This window comes from Tenrec ecaudatus, chromosome 6 (genome assembly GCF_050624435.1).
Source record: "Tenrec ecaudatus isolate mTenEca1 chromosome 6, mTenEca1.hap1, whole genome shotgun sequence".
NCBI classification, from domain to species: Eukaryota; Metazoa; Chordata; class Mammalia; order Afrosoricida; family Tenrecidae; genus Tenrec; species Tenrec ecaudatus.
In genome coordinates, this window is record NC_134535.1 from 161,811,906 (window position 1) to 161,829,530 (window position 17,625).

Sequence of the window (17,625 nt, forward strand, 5' to 3'; positions counted from 1 at the left end):
GCCACTAATGTGCTCAAACCACACCTCTCTCAGTCGGCAGCTGAGTGCCCACCACTGTGCTTGGAGGGCTCCTTTCCATTACGCTAGGGACGCTGTAAAGCCTCATTAACAGCTAGAAACCAGCCACTTATTCTACATTTAATGATCACGTTCTACACCACCCGTTTTAAGAAATACGTGGGAACAGCAGTCCCTGTGCTGAAGGAGCCAACATTTGAGATGAAAATATACAGATAATTACTAAAACAAACATATAAATGCTGTACAGAAGTACGAACCAAGTGTTACAGATACAGAAAAGAATGGTTTACTCTGCCTGAGTCAAGTCTTAAGATGTGACTTGGAGGCTGATCTTGAATAAGAGGGATTTCTTAGGAGGACAGGAGCAAGAGTGCTGTCTTCAGATAGAGAAAACATCTCTATTAAAGGGAAATGTTTACAACAGCAGAGCAATTTATAGAACACTCGAAATTTTAATCTAGCTGGAAGGTAGTACGTATTGATTTAAAGTGATGGAAGACAGCAAGTGGGAAAAGTTGACAATACTGGGAAGGCCAGACCATGACTCAGTTCTCACTCAACTTCCTGCCATGGAGTCAATGTCGTCTCTCAGCGACCCTACAGGGCAGGGTAAAACTGCTCCTTTTCTGGGGGTCAAAAAACCTAAGTTAAACCAGGAAGTTTGGAGCTTTGGATAATAAAGCAATGATTTTCATAGGTAATCTTGCATCAAGTTGAACTTATACTTCTGTGGCACTCAGAGGTCAACTCAATTGTTACAAAGTTTTAGAACACAAAGCTCACTGTCATCGAATTGATTCTCACAGTGACCCTGTGGGCTTCGGAGACTGGGATTTTTTAATGGTGTAGAAAGCTTCATCTTTCTCCCATGGAACAGCTGGTTGTTATGAACTGCTGACCATCCAGTTAGTAGCGTAACATGTAACCACTACACTATCAGGCCCCCTCTTTAGAACACAGCCTGGTACATCTATTTAATGCTCCTTTCAGTTCAATAGCAGAGTAGTTGAAACAATACCACAAAGTCTCTGGCCTTATAAAGAAATACTGATTAGAAAACAAAATTCACTATGTCAAAATGTTTTCTTTTAAAATTTAAATATTCGTACTACTTCTGCTACATCTCGACTCTTCTTCTGGTTTGGCTGAGATAGTGACACTTTGCTCTCTTTTTAACTTCTCCATTATTACTATATGAAGAAGTTAGCGTCATCATTGGAGGAAGACTCAGTAACAAGCTGGGATCTGATAACCTGGCTGACCAAAAATGTTAGGACTTGAAGTCTTTACTCATGAAGATCAAAGACATCGATTACATTTCAACATAAAGAAAATTTAACATTCCTCAAAACTGGACCAATAAAGATGGCAATAAAGGGAGAAAAAGTATTGAAGTTGTCAATGATTTCATCTTACTTGGCTCCACCATCAACACTCATGGAAAAGCATTAAAAAAAAATCAGAGTACACATTGCATTGGAAAATCTGTTGTGAAGCCTACATTCTGAAGAATAAGGTGCACCTGATCCATGCCAGGGCCTTTTCAGCGACCTCATGTGCTTAAGAAAGCTGGATAATGAATAAGCAAGATGTGTGAATAAGCTGGATAATGAATAAGCAAGATGTGTGTGTGTACCTAACAACTGTTACCTCACTCCAAGCCACCATCTTTTCTTCCTGCCTTTCCGCAAACTGCCTCTCCTCTCCCTTTGAGCCCACTGCAGTAGAGCCTCAAACATGGCATCCAGAATGAACCTCTAACCACGTTCTAGGTTACATCATGCCAATACTCTAACTCTTCCAATGACAACCCCAACCCCATGAGCTGTGAACTTCAATTTCAATCAGGGGAAAACAAAAACAACAAAAACCTACATTGGCTTATAATGCCATACACAATTTGGGTTATAGTGTTTGGCATCTTCATTCCTACTCCCAAACATACTGTAATTAAGTCAATGCTGGCTCATAGTGACCAGTTAGAACAGGGCAGAGCTGCTCCTGTGGGTTCTGAGACTGTAACTCTTTACAGGAGTAGACAGCCCATCTTTCTCCCACAGAGAGGCTGGAAGTTTCTCAGTGCTGATCTTGCCCTTAGCAGCCCAATGTATAAATGCCTCACACCTAGGCTATCCCTACTTCAGTCACACTAAAGAACAAAAATCATTTCATTGTGTGCTCACCTCCCCGATACGATCACTGAAGACAAATGTGTGCCTAAGCAGATGTGGCAAAGAAAGCTGATGGTGCCCTGTTATCAAAAGATAAAGCATCTAGGGTCTTAAAGGCAAAAAAGCAGCCATCTAGCTCAGAAGCAACAAAGCCCACAGGGAAGAAGCACACCAGCCTGTGCAATCACGAGGTGTCGAAGGGATCAGGTATCAGGCATCATCAGAACAAAAAAATCATATCACTGTGAATGAGGGGGAGTGCGGAGCGGAGACCCAAAGCCCATCTGTAGGCAATTGGACATCCCCTATGGAAGGGTCATGGGGAACAGAGGAGTCAGTCAGGGTGCAGTGTAGCAACGATGAAACAAATGCCCCCTCACCCCCACCTCACTGTCATGATCCCAATTCTACTTTACAAATCTGACTAGACCAGATGATGTACACTGGTACAGATAGGAACTAGAAACACAGGGAATCCATAGCGGATGATCCCTTCAGGACCAGTGATGAGAGTGGTGATAACAGGAGGGTGGGGTGGAAAGGGGGAACTGATTACAGGGTTCTACATATAAACTCCTCCCTGGGTGATGGACAACAGAAAGTACGTGAAGGGAGATGTTGGACGGTGCAAGATATGACAAAATAATAATTTATAAATTAGCAAGGGTTTGTGAGGGAGGAGGGAGCTGAGAGGGAGGGGAAAATGAGGAGCTGATGTCAGGGGCTTAACCGGAGAGCAAATGTTTTGAGAATGATGAGGGTAATGAATGTACAAATGTGCTTTACATGATTGATGTATGTATGGATTGTGATGAGTTGTGTGAGCCCTTAATAAAATGATTTTTTAAAATGTCTTTACTGTTCCTTGAACAGGCCTATGGTTGGTTCTTGGAGAACTGTCTGGAATACTCTTCTCCTAAATAAATATGTAATCAACTTAGTTACAGAACATTTTGTTCTACTTTTAAAATAAGACATAGCCAGGCCAACCCTATCCTGGAACTTCCTTGTCCCTTGTCTCCTAGCTATTATATGTAGGTTTATATTATGTTTACGTTGAAATTTATATTATGTTTACTGTTCATCCTTCCTCCCAAATCCTGCATATAAAATGCACCAAGGAACTCACCGTTCTACTTTGTGGATAGCTGGAAGGGAGTGTAAGTGCACGAATGCACTTGGCAAATGGAAATACATGCTTTACTTTTAAAAAGTGTTCTGGGCATTTGAGCAGGAGGGAAGGAAGCAGGGAGGAGCAGGGAATAATGTCCAATTTAAACAAACAACTCCAGACCTTTAAATTGCTAGGTGAATGCTGTTCAGACACACAAAAAAGTCAGAAACACTTTTTTTTAAAGAAAAAATGAACTTCCAGAAGTAAGCTACCAAAAGCTGTGGATTCAGTTTTTAAAACACAAACCATGTGCCATCACTGCAGCTCATCATTTCAACAACCAAGTCAATATATTTTAATGTGGCCGATCAAAACACCGTGTAGATGGAATATTTCTAGATACGGTTTTATATATATTTACCCAAATAATCTTACACCTATAACTTACTCCCATGAGACTGCAGTAGTTCAAAGCACTTGCATTATGAAATAATGCCAGAATTGATGCCACATTACTAATGCAGCAAAGTTAAGTGCAGCAAATCAGCGTCTTGTACCTATTTCTAGAAATCCCCCAAGTGCCTGCCAGAGTAATCATTAGCTATGTTTTCTGCTTCTGAGAATAAATAAACACAACAGTAAACATACCAAGCCAATGAGAGCCCACCTGATCAACTTAAAATATATTTATATTTAATCTGGATAAATGGAAGCCTTAAAATTCCACTTTAAAAAATGTTTGCCTAATTATATCTTGATAATTTCCATGCTATCTTGGTCAATACTAATATCATGCTCAGTGTCTATTTATATTTACAGGATCTTCAATCTCCACAAAAACCCTCTAAGGTTATAGAAAGAAATTGGGGTTTAAATAAGTAACTTGAACCTAGAACCCAAGCCAGCCTATTCCAATGTTGATGCCAAAACCTTTACCAGAATTGTCTCCCAGAATTCTTAAATTTGCAATCTAGAAGAAATACAAAATATTGCCCGATTCTACATTGCAAAATACTTAGTAAATGTTGACTTTGGTAGCACAGTGCTGAGCTGAGAGCCAAAAAGTCAATGGTTTGAACCCAGAACTGCTACATGTGAGAAACAATGTGGCAGTTTAAGATTTACACCCTTGGAATCCTTTTAGGGAAGGTTCTACTTGGTGCTATAATGTGGCACTGAGTCAGAATCTATTTGGCGGCAGGAGAGATAGGGCTGTTTAATATTCAGATACATACACCAAAGCAGGAAAGAAATCGCAAAATAAAATCTGTACATGCAGATGTCTAAGATTCCAGAAAACATTAAATGATCTAATTAAATTAGCAGTAAGTCAAGCCAATTACATGTCGGGTTTAGAAACTCAAAGAAAAGAGCTGTAACAGGAGCTGGGAGATGTGGAAACCACTCCCAATTTTATTAGCACAATTTTAGCCCATTGAATGTTCACAACTCATTTTTCTTATCTGTAAAGCAAGCAAGGGATAAACAACCCGACAGACTCTAACATCTCTCTTCTAATTGTGCCAGGCATATCTGAGTTAGACAGGAGGAATATTTGCTACAAAATACACGTATTTTGAAATTGGAATTCAGATTTACTCGGCCAGAAATGTTTTTAAATGGTTAGCTAAACAAATACTCAAATGATAATTTATTGAATAGCCATTGTTTGACTAAGGATTTTACATGCATTGCTTCTGAGTCTGAAAATTACCCTCTGAAATTAACCTCACCAGAATCTTTAAGTCGCGGCAAGCAAGGTGCCCCATGAGTTTTAATAGCAAAACTTCAGAAGAAAAAATAATTACTAGTATAAAGCGGCCAGCAAAGAGACTAGGCACAACACAGGAACTGACTGATTGTTTTCACTTCGTTATTATCTGATTATTATTACTCAGGTGTTTTATACAACTCGACATCCTGCGTGGGGTCACAGTACCCTAGCACAGAAAGTGTGGTGATCCGTATTTCAAACTGCAATCGATCCTAAGGCATCTCCAAACCAGGGCTACTTTGGGCCAAGAGAACACTTTAAAGAGAGCAACTAAGTAGCGAGTACCACACCTAAGGACCCAAGAGAAATACCAAGTTACTTTCTGGAAAGAGCCGCCCTTGACTTTCCCCTGAATTTCTCACTCTCTAAAAACCTGCTCAGGCGTCAAAGCCCAGCAACAGAAACCTCGCTGGGCGGCACAGACCCAGACGGGCACTGCGCTAGAGAAAGGGGGCACTGGGCACGGGCACACCTGGCGCGCCGCGCAGTGCAGCCCAAAGAGGGGCCACCCTTTGCCTTCTACTCAGCCCTCGAGCAGCATCAGGCTGGCAGAGGCATTTCGCGTCGGTCGTGGCCAGCTGCAGCCATTCTCTGACTCAACCTCTCCATGCCAGGGCCGGCAGGGCGTTTCTGGGAAAGTCCAGGTTCAAAGCTGAGCGCTGGGATCGCCACCACCTTGCGGGCCAAGCGGAGGCGCTGGGGCGAGAAGCCCCACCGGCAGGTTCTCAACTCTACCTCCAGGCCGGAGGGACAGCGCACGCGGGGTACCTTGCGTCCAGCGGCAGAAGATGGTGTCGGAGAGACCAGGGCTGCTCTGGGTGCCCCACACCAGCTCCATCAGCTCTTTGGTCAGTTCGGACATGATGGGGTACCACCAGCGAGCGGGTCTTCGCTTTCAGGACTCCCGCCCCGGAACATGGGGAAGGAGCGACTCCGGAGGCTGGAGTGGCGGCGACGGCGGTGACAGCGAAGTTCACGGCTCGAAACAGCAGTCGGCTACAAGCGGGGACCCGGCGCCTGTCAAACCGGGTGGAGCAGCAACGAGGAGTTTCTCCACCGGACGTCGCGGGGCCACTTCCTGCTCCACTGAACTCCCGCCCCCGACGCGGGGGCGTCAGGCGATACGCCCCGGAAGCGGAAGTAGAAACCGGAAGAGATGGAGGAATCAGGTGGGCGCCGCTGTGTTTGCTCAACTCGACTTCCAGGCTGTCTGGCGAAGGGGTGGTTTGGGTGTTGAGTCTGAGAGGGCACGCCCGGAAGGCACTGGCGTCTTGGTAACCACACCCCATCCCTTTGGGGTAACTCTGGTCCTGGCTGGAGGCCCGGCGCCACCGCCCTGTCCCCAGAACGCGAAGACGTTAAGTTGATTTCATTAAACTCGAACTGCAGATGGGAGAAAGATAGGCTTTCTACACCTGTGAAGAGTTCCAGTCCCTGAAACCCACAGGGGCAGTTCTGTCTGGTCCTGAAGGGTCTCAGTGAGTCGGAATCAGAGTTCAAGTTTTGAGTCCTGTAGATAATTGGTTGAAATTCCGCCTCTGTGCCGCAGGAGATCATATAAAATGTACTACTCACCTAAAAATACATCTGGCAAATGTGCCGCGGAAATACCTCTGCCAGATGTAGCACGGAATTACAAAGCGTTTTGTAAGCAAACAATTTAAAGCAACCTGTACAACACTTTGGTCTCTAGTTTCAAGTCGATTTTCACCATAGAGAGATACCTTATGTAGGACAGAATCAAACACTGCTCAGCCTTGTACTGCACTCACCATGGTTCTCTTGCAGCCTGTTTTTGTATCCGCTGCTTTGACTCATATTGCAGATAGCTTCCCCTTTTATAAACCGATCTTTTACCTTCTAATAACATGTCCACAGCATATAAGATGAAGTCTCACCTTCCCGGCTTTTAAGAAGCATTCTGACTGTTTCTTCCAACACAAACTTTTAAATTCTTCTGGCAGCCCTTGGTATAGCCAGGATTCTTCATCAACACCATAATTCAAAGCCATCAATCCTAAAAATAAAATAAAAACATATCAATTCGTTGATCTTTTGTTTGATTTTCAAACTTTCACAGGACTTTTTTTTTTTAACCAAACAGCTTGACGCTATTTCCAAGACATCTCTGAGTAGATTTGAATCACCAAACATTTGGCTAGCAGCCAGGCCCTTAACTATTTGTACCACATGAGGAATCCATTTATCTAATTAAATTTGGTTTATGTCGGTACTTCTATTTGTGCTGCCTAAAAAGAGAATTTACTAGGGGTTTCAAAAAGTTCATGGAAAAGTACTTTAAAAAATGAAAGAAACCAAAGTTGACCAGTGGTTACCATGGGTAAAGGAAGGAGAGTTTTTGCTTGGGGGGCATTGAGTTTATGTTAATGGTAGTGGAATAATTTGGAAAAGGATATCAGTAATGGTTGCACAAGATAGTATGATCACAACATTGATTTATGCATGTAGAAATTGTTGAATTGGAGAATATTTGTTATATATATATTTTTGTCACACACAAAAATTAATTATACTTTTTTAAAAGTTCATGGACAAACTGTTATTTTTCATGCCATTTTTTTCCTTCTGCTGCTTTTTCATGAAGTTTTGAATCCCCCTGGTACATTGGATGACTTTCATACTTGATCTTAGCCAAAAGTCCAAGAAGTAATTTGGTGACTCTTGAATTTAAAATGAAAGGACAAAATCAAATGCCATCCTTTTAATTTGTGGATTTAGTTTTTGTACTCTTTGGAAACCAATTATTATTATTATTATTATTATTATTGGCATTCGGTGTTGCAGTTGTGAGGAGGCTATACTCTAGGTGATACAGGAACCAAGCTTTTCTGTTGCTTGCAAGGTACAAACTTTCTACTTGTTTTTTTTTTCTCTGTAAAATAAGAAAAAATATCTATTTCATTGTAAGGACTAAGGAATAGCTAATGCATGTGTAGAATTTTGTACAGCATCTGGTACACAGCATTAATAAAATAATGAGTATTTTGAGCCCAAAGAAAGCTCCAGGCCCAAGCTTTTCTTATACTTTTGCTCATATTCTCTAACTGTTTTTGTTTTCTAGTATAATTCTTCATTAATTTTTCCTAATTCCAAAAATATCAGTTTCATATAGTTGAAAGCATTTGTAAGAATTCATTAAAATATGCTAACCTTACTTTTATAAACAAAAATTCACCTATTCTTTAGGACAGCATATAAATTGTATAAATGCCACTTCCTAATAAAGCTTTATCCAGTTATTACAGTGTAAAATAATTACCATACATACTTGAGTATAAGCCAATGCGAATATCAGCCGAGGCACCTAATTTTACCACAAAAACTGAATTTAAAATGTGCTGGCCCCTCTCCCCCTGGAAGAATTCATTTCAGAGGACAGCACTGAAACTACAGTTCAAGGAGAGGGGCTTGTCTGATCAGAGCACACAGGAGCAAACGAAGGGGGAGGAAAAAGGAGTGAAGCACATCCTAGTCCACCAAGCCCTGAGGACAATATTTCTGCTCAGAGCAGTCAATGCACAGAGAGGACCATAGGGCCAGCCCCACCACAAGACATGACGTCCCTCACTATGGGGACAACACTGGAGGCACACTTCAGGTGAAACACTAAAGGTATGCCACATAACAGCAAGGGGAGCAGAGCAATGAAGTCCCCAGGAAACACCAAAAATAGACTGTGAGGCCACCCATCAGACTCAACTGGAAAACACTCATAAAGGACAGCAAACAGACCTTGACCTATTTAGAGGCTTTTCTTTTGCCATTGGCTTTTGTTGTTGCTGGAGCCATTGTTTTATTTTCTATTGTTGCTTTGCTTTGCTTGGTCTTATATTTGTGCATGTTTGTTATCTCTGCATGTCTATCTAGATAAGATAGGTAGGATAAGCAAGTTGGAGGACTAAACAACTGGACGACAGTTCCTGGGGCACATGGGAGAAGGAAAAGCAGTGGAAAGGAAGTGGATGTTAACAAACCGAGGGACAAGGGGACACCAAGTGACTGAAAGTTGATGGTGAGGAGAGTGTAGGAAGTCTGGTAGGGCTTGATCAAGGGCAGCATGACCGTGAGGAAGTATTGAAACCCAAATGAAGGTTGAACATGATAGTGTGACAAGAGAAAAATAAGAGGAAATAGAGGAAAGAGCTAGGAGGCAAAGGACATTTATAGAGATCTAAATACAGGCATGTACATATGTTAATATATTTATATATGATGGGAAAATAGATCTATGTACATATATTTATAGGTTTAGTATTAAGGAAGCAGATGGACATTGGGCCTCTACTCAAATAATCCCTCAACACAAGAACACTTTGTTCTATTAAACTGGCATTCCATGATGTCACATTCCAACATGATCGCTGAAGACAAAGAGGGTGCTTAAGCAAATGTGGTGAAGAAAGCTGATGGTGCCTGGCTATCAAAAGATATGGCATCTGGGGTCTTAAAGGCCTGAAGATAAACAAAAGACCATCTAACTGAGAAGCAACAAATCCCACATGGAAGAAGCACATCAGCTTGTGGGATCATGAGGTGGCGATGGGATCAGGTATCAGGCATCAAAGACCCCGAACAAAAAAATCTTGTATGAATAGGGAAGGAAATGCGGAGTGGAAACCCAAAGCCAATCTGTAGGCAATTTGACATCCCCTTACAGAAGGGTCATGGGGAGAAGGGACCAGTTAGGGTGTAGTATGGCCAGGATTAAATATACAACTTCCCTCTGGTTCTTCAATGCTTCCTACCCGCACTATCATAACCCTAATTCTTTTTTTTTTAAACATTTTATTAGGGACTCATACAACTCTTACCAAAATCCATACATACATCAATTGTATAAAGCACATATGTACATACATACATCAATTGTATAAAGCACATATGCCCTAATCATTTTCAAAGCATTTGCTCTCCACTTAAGCCCTTTGCATCAAGTCCTCTTTTTTTCCCTCCCTCCCTGATCCCCCTCCCTCATGAGCCCTTGATAATTTATAAATTATTATTTTGTCATATCTTGCCTTATCCAGCATCTCCCTTCACCCCCTGTTCTGTTGTCCATCCCTCAGGGAAAGGTCACATGTAGATCTTTGTAATTGGTTCCCTCTTTCCAACCCACTCACCGTCTACCCTCCCAGTATTGCCCCTCACAGCCCTGGTCCTGAAGGTATCATCCACCCTGGATTCCCTGTGCCTCCAGCTCCTATCAGCACCAGTGTACAACCTCTGCTATATCCACACTTGCAAGGTAGAATTGGGATCATGGTAGTGGGGGGAGGCGCAGGAGGGTGGGTGGAAGAAGCATTTAGGAACTAGAGGCAAGCTGTATTCTTCATCGATTCTACATTGCACCCTGACTGACTCATCTCCTCCTCTAGATCCCTCTGTGAGGGGATCTCCAGCCATCAACAAATGGGCTTTGGGTCTCCACTCTGCATTTCCCCCTTCATTCACTATGGTAAGATTTTTTTTTGATGATGCCTTATACCTGATCCCTTTGACACCCCATAATCGCACAGGCTGGTGTACTTCTTCCATGTGGGCTTTGTTGCTTCTGAACTAGATGGCTGCTTGATCACCTTCAAGCCTTTAAGACCCCAGACACTGTCTCTTTTGATAGCTGGGCACCATCAGCTTTCTTCGCCACATTTGCTTATGCACCCGTTTGTCCTCAGCGATCCTATCATGGAGGTGTGCACCCAATGATATGATTTTTTGTTCTTTAATGCCTGATAACTGATCCCTTCAGAACCACATGATCACATAGGCTGGTGTGTTCTTCCATGTGGGCTTTGTTGCTTCTGAGCTAGATGGCCACTTGTTTATCTTCAAGCCTTTAAGACCCCAGACGCTATCTCTTTTGATAGCCAGGCACCATCAGCTTTCTTCACCACATTTGCCTGTTCACCCACTTTGGCTTCCGCGGTTGTGTTGGGAGGGTGAGCATCATAGAATGCCAATTTAATAGAAGAAAGTATTCATGCATTGAGGGAGTGTTTGAGTAGAGGTCCAAGGTCATGACCCTAATTCTATCTTACAAGTCTGGCTAAAACAGAACATGTACATGGGTATAGCTAATAGCTGGAAACACAGGGAATCCAGGACAGATAAACTCCTCAGAACCAATATTGAGATTAGCGATACCAGGAGGGTAAGGGAGGGAAAAAGGAGGATGGACAGGGGGATGGACAGAAGACAAGAGGGTGAAGGGAGACATCGGACAGTAAAAGACATGAAAAAATAATAATTATAATAATAATGTATAATTATGAGGGAAGGAGGGAGAGGGAAGAGCAAAAATGAGGAGCTGATACCAAGGGCTCAAGTAGAAAGAATTTGCTTTGAAAATGATGATGGCAACATATGTACAAATGTGCTTGACACAATGGATGGATGGATCATGATAAGAATTGTACAAATGCTCCATAAAATGATTTATTTAAAAGTTTTTAAATGTGCTAAAAAAACTCAGCTTATATTCGAGTCAGGGGTCTTCAAACTTTAAACAGGGGGCCAGTTTACTGTCCTTTAGACCCGTTAGAGGGCCAGATTATAGTTTTTAAAAAACTATGAACAAATTCCTATGCACACTGCACATATCTTATTTTGAAGTAAAAAAAACAAACGGGGCAAAAACACCCGGTGAGCTGGATAATTGGCCTCGGCAGCTGTATGTGGCCCGCGGGCCGTAGTTTGAGGACCCCTGATTTTATACGGTATAACTTCTCCTGAGTTGGGTTCTGAAATTACATAGTTTTTTATCAGCAAAGAGAGTCCTAGAAGCACTATTGAATTAAGCATTAGCTTACGAACTACAAAGTGGGAGGTTCAAACCTATGAACAGCTCTGTAAGTGAAAAGATGAGGCTTTCAGCTCGCATGAGTAGTTACAGCCTTGAAAACCTATATATAGTTGTTATGTGTCAGTTTTCTCAATAGCTGCAGGTTTACTTTATTTGTAGCTGGCTATGGGAATAGCTGTCTTACTGGTATTTTCAAACAACAATTTACTTTTCTCCAAAATAATTTTATGGACGTGAAATATCTATTTTATTCATAGTACTAAACATGGATCCCTGAACACTGCTTTCAAAAGTGTAAAAAAAACCACAACAACCCTACATTAAAGTAAATTCTGATTCATAGTGACCACATAAGACAGATTAGAACTGCCCCCTTCAAGTTTCTGAAGTTGTAAACCTTCACAGGAACAGAAAAGTTCATCTTTATCTGATGAAGCTGCTGGTGATTTCAAATTGTGGGCATTGCAGCTAGTAGGCCAACTCATAAACCACTAACTCACAAAGTATCCTAAATAATTATATAAGGTTTAAAAAATAATACTAGACATCTGTTGATGGATAAAGGTAAAGAGACTTGGCTTCAGAACATGAAGGAATATTCACAGGCATAGGAGACCTGAACTTTAAAAAGCAAATATTATAAGACTGCATTAAAAAGTTGTACATCCCCTAGTAGATGGGTCTAGGGGAGGAGACAAGCCAGTCAAGGTGTGATGTAGCAACGATGAAAAATACAATTTTCCTTTGTTCCTAAATGCTTCCTACCCCCACCCCCATCATGATCCGAATTCTACCTTGCAAGTCTGGCTAGATCAGAGGATGTACACTGGTACAAATAGGAACTGGAAACACAGGGAATCCAGGACGGATGATCCCTTTAAGACCAGTGGTATGAGTGGCAATACTGGGAGGGTAGAGGGAGAGTGGGTTTGGAAACAGGGAACTGATTACAAGGATTTACATGTGACCTCCTCCCTGGGGAATGAACAACGGAAAAGTGGGTGAAGGGAGACGTCATACAGGGCAAGATATGACAAAATAATAATTTATAAATTATCAAGGGTTCATGGGGGGCAGGGAGGGAGGGGAAAATAAGGAGCTGATGCTAGGAGCTTATGGAGAGCAAATGTTCTGAAAATGTTGAGGGCAATGAATGTGCAGATGTGCTTTACACAACTGACGTATGTATGGATTGTGATAGAGTTTTATAGGCCCCTAATAAAATGATATTTTTAAAAGTTCCAATAGCCATGATAATGATACCACAACTAACATCACTAGACCTCAATAAACCATGATACAAATATAGGCATGGATGTGACAAATTATATAGGAGGATGCTTGCCTTTTCTGGTATAAACAAAACAAAGCAAAAAAAACTTTTTTTTTTTCCCCAAGTGAATATTCACAATTTTTTAACAAACGGGAAGTCAGGGGAAGGAGTACTGACTGATTACTTTCCTGATATTTGCATAGTGGCGATTTTACATTTACATGATCCCTTCACTTTTTGAAAGTCGTAGATGGATCTATGTTCATAAAGCACATAGGGGAGGACCTTTATGTTTGTTCAGAGGTGTCTTTTCTAAATCACATTTGAATAGAATTGGTTACCTATGTATCAAACCCAAAGCCAAACCCCAGTCAATTCTGAGTGAAGGTCAGTTCATGAGTGAAAAACTGTTTCTTAGGGGTTTAATTTTTCAATTTTTAAAACTTTTATTGTGATTTAGATAGAGGTTTACAGAACAGATCTGTTTTCCATTCAACAATTCTTACATATTTTGTGTTATGTCACTGGAACAGTATAATATCACTTACTTGGCTTCCTCCCTGTGTTTCCATTCATCCTGCCTTACTAATCCTTCTGAACTTGGTCCTTGAGTAAGTGCTGCCTTCCGACCTGACCATGAGTGGCTGGTTATTACCTTAGTAGTAACACTTAGTAGTAGTATTGCCCCCTTGTGGACCTGTCTTTTTTTTAACTGAAAATTGAGGCCTGGGTATGAGTTGATTTTCAGACTGGAAGGGTCACAATCTTGGGAAGGGGGAGGAGCTCACTGCTGTTTCTGATCAGTAACCTTGATCCTTTTATATTATTTTAATTTTGTTTCTATATTTTCTATGCCACTCTATGCAGGACCTTCTAATTTGATCTCTTTCAGAGAACTTGGTCATGGTAGGTAGGCACTGTCTTGTTTTTGTGGTTTGGGGTTGTGAAGACTGATGTTTGAGTGATCCATTAGGCCATTGGACTAACTGTTTCCACCTGTCTTAGATCTTCACTTTTCTTTCCACTCGTGAACATGTCAGAACTCAGTCACTTATTGTTATGCATCAATAAAAAACAATGGGAATTCTCTTAAACACTCTAAAACATGGACATAGAGAATGTCATTTTTAGCAAGCTTAGTGAATCTTACAAAGATAAATATTTAATAAAACCATTATTATAAGGAAAAACAAAAAGGAGAAGCCTAGTTTATACATCAAAAGAGACAACTTAGATGACTGAGAGGAGGCCAAGCATGGGTAGGGTGGGGTGTAAATAGAGGTGGGGTGCAACAGAATATTGAGGCGGGAAGAGGGAGAATGGGAAGGGGAGAAGAAAGAGAACCACATTGATTGGAGTTTAACAGGATATTGTTGATTTCATTTCATGGGATGGGCTGTGGAAATATATACAGTATTTTTCATTACAAACAAACAAAAAATCCTCAAGATTCCTTATCCCTCCAACCTAAACAGTGGTCTGAGTGGCAAAAAAAAAGGGGAGAGGTGAGTAAAACTGAAATGGACTTGGAGTCTTTAGTGACAAGCAAGTTCATCTCCAACAAAAAGGAAAATAAAACTCAGTGACTACTCAGCAAAGTAGGATGTAAAACAGTGTTTGTGGACTACGTTACATGTTGACTCTGGTGTCCTCTGAGATGATAGCCCTGAGCCTCCGGATCTGGGGATTCCTTATCTCAAATACACAAAGTCAAGTACATACATACTTTCATTCCCCTTCCCACACTCATTCTGCCTACCTGTCTGTGCACATGTTTCCAGATCCCTGTTACTCCAGCATTGTCTATATAACAGGATTTACCTCTCATAGTCCTCTCAGTGTCTTCCTGGCTCCATAACTCTTGCTGGACCTCCTTCTTACTATGTATTTCTAATCTGCTCCACAGGGTGGCTATGAGTCAAAATTGACTCCCTGGCAATGACTTTGATCTTGGGTTTTGGTGGATTTGACCTGCTAACCTGTAAGTTAGTAGTCAAAGCACTTTCCAGAGACCTTAGTTACTTTCCTATAGCAAGAAGGAAAAACTACACTTTCAAATGCATTCATGTTTTAAATGGGTGGTGGGGTTAGATTTCTTGATCTGCATTTTTTTTTTTTAGTTTCTGCCCACAATGAAGCTGACAAAATCTAAGTGGACCTTGATATGCATATCCTTCCCATCTTTCAGGCTGTATTCCTTATTTGCAATGTTTTAAGTTTTCTAAATTAACAAGGCATATTATTAACAAAGAATATTTGATTAGCATCAACTTGCTGATTATTCATTAGTTAGAACATAATTTATAAACTGTTTAAACTATGATAGAAAAGACAATTCAACTAATATTCTTTAAAATTGTCTTACTCCATAATTAACAGTAAAAATAATAAGGAAAGAAAACTGGCTAGTCTGCTGCACGTACATGTGGTACTGGAGCATAATGTCTTTGAAATTAGTAATGTCTTTAAAATAATGTCTTGATAAGTACACTAATTTTTATTATCCTTTGTCAGCCCATTGGTCTGGCTCATCATGATGCTGTAGCATAGAGTTGCACTGTCCCACAGGATTTCCAAGGCTGTGGTTTTTAAGGAGGCCATCTGCCTTGGCCTTCTTTTCATGGAGTAGGTGGAAGATTTGCACAACCAACTTCTCAGTTAGTCACTAAACGTATAACCACTGCATCACCCCCAAATCTCTACTGCAATAGCATAGCTTCCAGTTCATCTCTCTCGCTGCCACTGAGTCATTTCTGACTCATAGAGATCCTACAGGACAAAGGAGAACTGCCCCTGTGGATTTCCAAGACTGTTGATCTACAAAAGTAAACAGCTTCATCTCTTTCTGGATGAGTGACTGGTGGTTCCGAACTGCTAACTTTGCGGTTAGCAGCCCCACTGTCACAGTCTGCGTCACCAGGGTTCTTATATTCCAACTCATACCGGTAAAGCATTAGTCAAGGGAGCAAATAGCTTCATCTGTCTACCTCCAAATGGCTGGTTTGAATTGAGGACCTTGAATTTAGCAGCTCAATGTTTACCTGACAGCACCATTGTTTTGTTCTTGTTGCCGTTGCTAGGATTCACACCTTATGCATACAGAATGAAACATTGCCTAGTCCTGCACCATCCTCACAATTGTTCCCATGCCTGAGGCCATGGTTGCAGCCACTGCATCAATCCATCCTGTTGAGAATCTTCCTCTCTTTTGCTGCCCAGCCACTTTAAGGAGCCTGATGTCCTTCTTCAATTGTGGTGCTGGTGGAGAATATTGAAAAGTACCATGGAATGATAAGGACAGAGTAATGTGTCTTGGTCATTACTCTGAAGTACAACCAGAGTGCTTCTTCAAGGCAAGGATGGAAAGACTTCAGCGTTCATACTTTGGATTTGTTGTCAGGAAAGACCAATCCCTGGAGACAACACTATCAGGGCTTCGTATATTGCTCGGTAGTTTGGCATATTAACTTTTTTTATCACATTTTCTTGTTTCCTCCAAATTTTTGTGTTAAATGAGAGCACATTAGCTTTATTACCTGGTTTCTAACAATTATCATGAGATGCACAGCTTCCCAATGGGAACCCTGGCATGCAGTAGAGGGTATGCAGTTCAAAATCACCAGTCTCCCTGAGAAACACAAGGCCTTCTATTTCTATAAAGAGTTGCAGTCTCAGAGACCCAGAGGGGAAGTTCTGCCCTAGGCTATTGGGTCACCATGAGACATCATTGACTCAATGGCTGTGATTTGGTTTGGTTTTAACCTCTCTTGTCTTTGAACAGCATTTAAACTGGAAAAAAAATAAAATCTTTCAAAACCTGTCTTGCTAAGGATGGATAAATTCTAGTCAGGTTACTAAAACTCTGTTAATTAAACTATTTCATTTATATTCCCTCTGTCTTTCTGTAACAGGAAACATCTTTCAAAACACCTAAAACGGCCTTCCTACCTGTCAGCCTAACTTCATTTCAATAGAATAATTTTCCTAATCATACTAAATTTCTTTAAAACCTGTTATTTGTCATCCTGAACAATATTACATTACTTCCCAAAGCATTACTTCCCTACTGACATTAATATGAGGTGGAAAATATGGACTTGTGATTTTGTAATTAAGTGCTGGGTTAAATAGGCTATGCCTTGTAACCGGTGGCCTCATTTGGCTTGGTGTCAGCAGTGCACAAACTTGGGGTATCATCCTCCACTCCTGTCCCACCTGGCCTCCTCTTATAATAGACCATACACCATCTTTAGCAACAAGCTTTATTCTATGCTCTCAGTCCAATGAATGAACAAACTCTTTAAGGCTCTGTTGCCATGTTCTAAAAAATTGGTTAATAATACGTCTTTTGACTATTGTGATATTTAATAGAACATTATATGAAAAAAGTTTGGCTAGAAAATTTTAGAAACCTTATTAAACAAATTTATCAAAATGTGAAGCTCTTGTTTC

At 41.0% G+C, this 17,625-nt stretch overlaps 1 protein-coding gene across 2 annotated transcripts in view; it reads right to left on the bottom strand.

Moving 5' to 3' along the window:
- MINDY3 (MINDY lysine 48 deubiquitinase 3) overlaps positions 1–6,168 on the bottom strand; it is a 100,930-nt gene extending 94,762 nt beyond the window's left edge. Inside the window, exon 1 of one of the 2 annotated variants that reach the window (XM_075552442.1) lies at positions 5,849–6,168. In XM_075552442.1, the coding sequence (XP_075408557.1) occupies positions 5,849–5,942 (94 nt within the window). In that variant the 5' untranslated portion in view covers positions 5,943–6,168. The remainder of the gene's footprint in view (positions 1–5,848) is intronic. The other variant, XM_075552441.1, reaches the window with a different exon arrangement.
- Positions 6,169–17,625: the final 11,457 nt, after the last annotated feature.